At 42.2% G+C, this 3,713-nt stretch overlaps 1 protein-coding gene across 1 annotated transcript; it reads left to right on the top strand.

Annotated features, from left to right (window-relative positions):
* Positions 1 to 585: 585 nt before the first annotated feature.
* On the top strand, positions 586 to 1,521 carry LOC104674953 (olfactory receptor-like protein OLF3). The gene has a single exon (XM_010379433.1). It carries the CDS (start codon positions 586 to 588, stop codon positions 1,519 to 1,521), a length of 936 nt encoding a protein of 311 aa, XP_010377735.1.
* Positions 1,522 to 3,713: the final 2,192 nt, after the last annotated feature.

Genomic DNA, 3,713 nt, shown 5'->3' with positions numbered 1-3,713 from the left:
ATGACATTGGGCATTCTTCCCTCTTACCTTATCATCCAGATAAGAGACTTTTGACAGTTTTTTTTTATCACTTAAAAATCTATTTTATGTTTGCTTTCTAAGATGAAGCCCCAAGTTACTAATTATAAATGGATAAAAATGGGGCAACATAGTTTTGTAGTCAGAGAATTCAGAGATCAAAAAATGTAAAATGTGCTTGTAACTGTTAGGTTACTTTACTATGGATTCTGAGACAGTAAGGAGGGATAAACGGGTATCCAACAAAGAAGTAAACAAACTTCGTAATTAGAAATTGGATGTAAAAGAAGAGATTCTGGTTTCACAGTTAATCTTTTTAAGTCAAGTGTCCACTGATTTTAATAAAATCTTCCCCACTTAAGGAAGAAGAGGTTTTTTTCCTCAATGAATGCGAACATCTACAGGTTCTATTGTGGCCAGAACCTTCAAGGAGATGTATATAATCTGGAAAATCACATCACTTAATATTAGATGGGCTACCTGGTGTAAATGACCTCATAAAGACTCTGCCACCCTGAAGTTCTGGGACTTACTGATTTATGACTTGGGTTTGGTCCTCAGAGGCTCATGGGTAGAGAAAACCAGACATGGATGTGTGAATTCATTCTGCTTGGATTGTCCAGTGCCTGGGAGACTCAGGTCTTCCTCTTTGTCCTGTTCCTGGCCATGTATCTGGTGACTGTGCTGGGGAACTTCCTCATCCTCCTCCTTATCAGGCTGGACAGCAGGCTCAATACACCCATGTATTTCTTCCTTGGTGTCCTGTCATTTGTGGACATCTGTTATACCAATAGCAGTGTCCCACAGATGCTTGTTCACTTTCTTTCAGCCCGAAAGTCCATATCATTCCACAGCTGTGTGCTCCAGCTGTGTGTCTCCTTGGCAATGGGCAGCATGGAGTTCTTCCTGCTGGGGGCCATGGCCTATGACCACTATGTGGCCGTGTGCCACCCACTGCACTACACACTCATCATGCATGGAGGGCTGTGCCTGGGGCTGGCGGCCGGCTGCCTGGTGGCTGGCTTCTCAAATTCACTGATGGAAACAATTACCACCTTCCAGCTTCCCCTGTGTCACAATGTTATTAATCACTTTGCCTGTGAGACCTTAGCAGTGCTACGGCTAGCCTGTGTGGACGTCTCCTTCAACAAGGCCATGGTGGCCATCTCAGGGTTTCTGGTGATCCTGCTTCCCTGTTCACTGGTCCTATTCTCCTATGCTCGCATAGTTGCTACTATTCTTCGTATTCCTTTTGCCCAGGGGCTCCGCAAAGCCTTTGGGACCTGCGCCTCTCACCTCACTGTGGTTTGCATGTGCTTTGGGGCTACAATGTTCACCTACATGAGACCTGTGGGTGGCTCCTCTGTGGAACAGGAGAAGATGGTTGCCCTCTTTTATGCCGTCGTGACTCCAATGCTTAATCCCTTAATCTACAGCCTGAGGAACAACGATGTGCAGAGTGTCTTAAAAAGAGTGTTGGAAAAATTTAGTGAAAAAGGATGAAGATTCAATGAATTTCTCCTTCCTTCCAACAGTCCAAAGAAAGACATTACAAAGAAGAAATGATTGCTATGCCCTTTCTCCTAAGATTTTCTGACAAGGTAGACCAAAGGGAGCATGTTTTTGTACACTGGCTCTGGCACTACAGCTCTAAGAATCACAACCCTGTTAAATATGTGGCAAGAAAACAAAAACAAAAAATTCCAGTTGTTAAACTGGGGTCCGCTTGGGAATCTATCTTCCTAGACTTCACATGCTTCCTTTGTTTCAGGAAATATAATGTGGACAGGGTGAAGAGCTTCTGAGTGAGACCAGCCACACTTTGTGTCTTGACCCTATCTCTCACCAACAATGTGGCTTTCAACAATCTCTGACCTCTAGTTCCCTCAGCTATTAAAAGAAGCCATAATACCTAACGTGTGATTATTTTGAAGATTATAGATAATCTTTTAAAAATACCTGGCAGAGTGGCTGACATAGAGTAGATATTCAACTACTTAAAAAAGATTTTTGGCCGGGCGCGGTGGTTCAAGCCTGTAATCCCAGCACTTTGGGAGACCGAGACGGGCGGATCATGAGGTCAGGAGATCGAGACCATCCTGGCTAACACACTGAAACCCCGTCTCTACTAAAAAATACAAAAAACTAGCCGGGCGAGGTGGCGGGCGCCTGTAGTCCCAGCTACTCGGGAGGCTGAGGCAGGAGAATGGCGTAAACCCGCGAGGCGGAGCTTGCAGTGAGCTGAGATCCAGCCACTGCACTCCAGCCTGGGCGACAGAGCGACTCCGTCTCAAAAAAAAAAAAAAAAAAAAAAGATTTTTAGGGTAAATTATAGGCCAAAGTATTATGCAATCCTCTCTCTGCCATATGGTTATTCAAAATGGGCTTTATAAAATTGCTGTGGATATAGTGGCTTGCTGTTCTCTGTCTGCTCCAAGTGATCTTACCCAGACTCGTGGCATCTATCACCTATCTATCCACACATCTATAATGAAGTTCTTAATTTTCTTAGTTCCAGGATAGGCAAGATCTTTCTCATGGGCTCCAAACATGTGTGTCCAATTGCTTGCTTAATAACAGTTATGGAAAATGAATCACATTCTTAATATAGCTAAACTGGTACTGTTGTTCTTGCTTCCTCTATGGCAAACTGCTCGTCTCTTGCCCCAGTATACCATCACTATATCAGTAAAAGGAACACACTCAGAGTAATTCTGGATTCCTTCCCTTTACATCTAATTGTCAATTAATTCTGTTAGCTTTATCAACAATTATATATGATTGATCTGCTTTCTCTGTTTCCATCTCTACTTTCTACATTTTATTCTTTACACAATAGTTTAATTTTTAAAATTACTATTTGTTTTTATGTAAAATAAAATACAGAAGCAGGAAACCACACTAAACACTTGTGTAACTTAGTGAATTACTATTAGCCAACCTGCTTGTCAGCACTGCTCAGATCAAAAATAGAACTACCAGCTACTGCAGAAGCCCCTCCATGTGCCCCATCCTAATCACCCAACCCCTTTTCCCAATAGTAACTACTATGCTGATCTTCGTAGTAATCACTTTCTTGCACGTCTTTATGGCTTTAGTGCCCAAACGAACATCCCTAGTCCATCTAGTTTAGTTCTGCACATTTCCACTTCGTGTGTCTTCAAAGTCTCTTCAACCTGTAGGTCCCCTCCAACTCTTTCTTTTTCCTGCACTTTATTTGTTGGGTAACCTGGGCCCTTTGACCTGGTGAGGACACCTTTATCTGAGAAAATAAATTAGGCTACATCTCCTGCTTAGAACAAAATGCAAACTCTTCCTGTGCAGGGCCTGTTATGGTCCAGCTGCGGTTCCCTCCCCATTTGCACCTGCATCCTGTCTCCCCTCTTTCACTGCATGTGTTCATCCATCAAGGGTTGGGAGAAAACAGGTAAATCTCTATAAAAAGAAAATGTGTTTTTCTACAAGTCATAGGTATTGTTGGAGAAAATGATTCTAGACCTACAAGATATTTGTGTGTGAAATCTTAGACTTAATCTAATTTATTTACACATATTGCCTTTCGCTGGAAATTTTGAATTCTATACATTACGGTCATCAATAACTCTGCTAAAAATTGTGCAAATTTTCAAAAATAAAGCAGTTTTGATCCCCTACTTTTCAAAAGAAGAAAACCTGCTTTTGCAGTGGAAAGGGCA

The sequence above is a fragment of the Rhinopithecus roxellana genome, chromosome 6 (genome assembly GCF_007565055.1).
Source record: "Rhinopithecus roxellana isolate Shanxi Qingling chromosome 6, ASM756505v1, whole genome shotgun sequence".
NCBI classification, from domain to species: domain Eukaryota; kingdom Metazoa; phylum Chordata; class Mammalia; order Primates; family Cercopithecidae; genus Rhinopithecus; species Rhinopithecus roxellana.
Note: the sequence above shows the minus strand (reverse complement) of the source record. Positions and strands in the feature narration are given on the sequence as shown.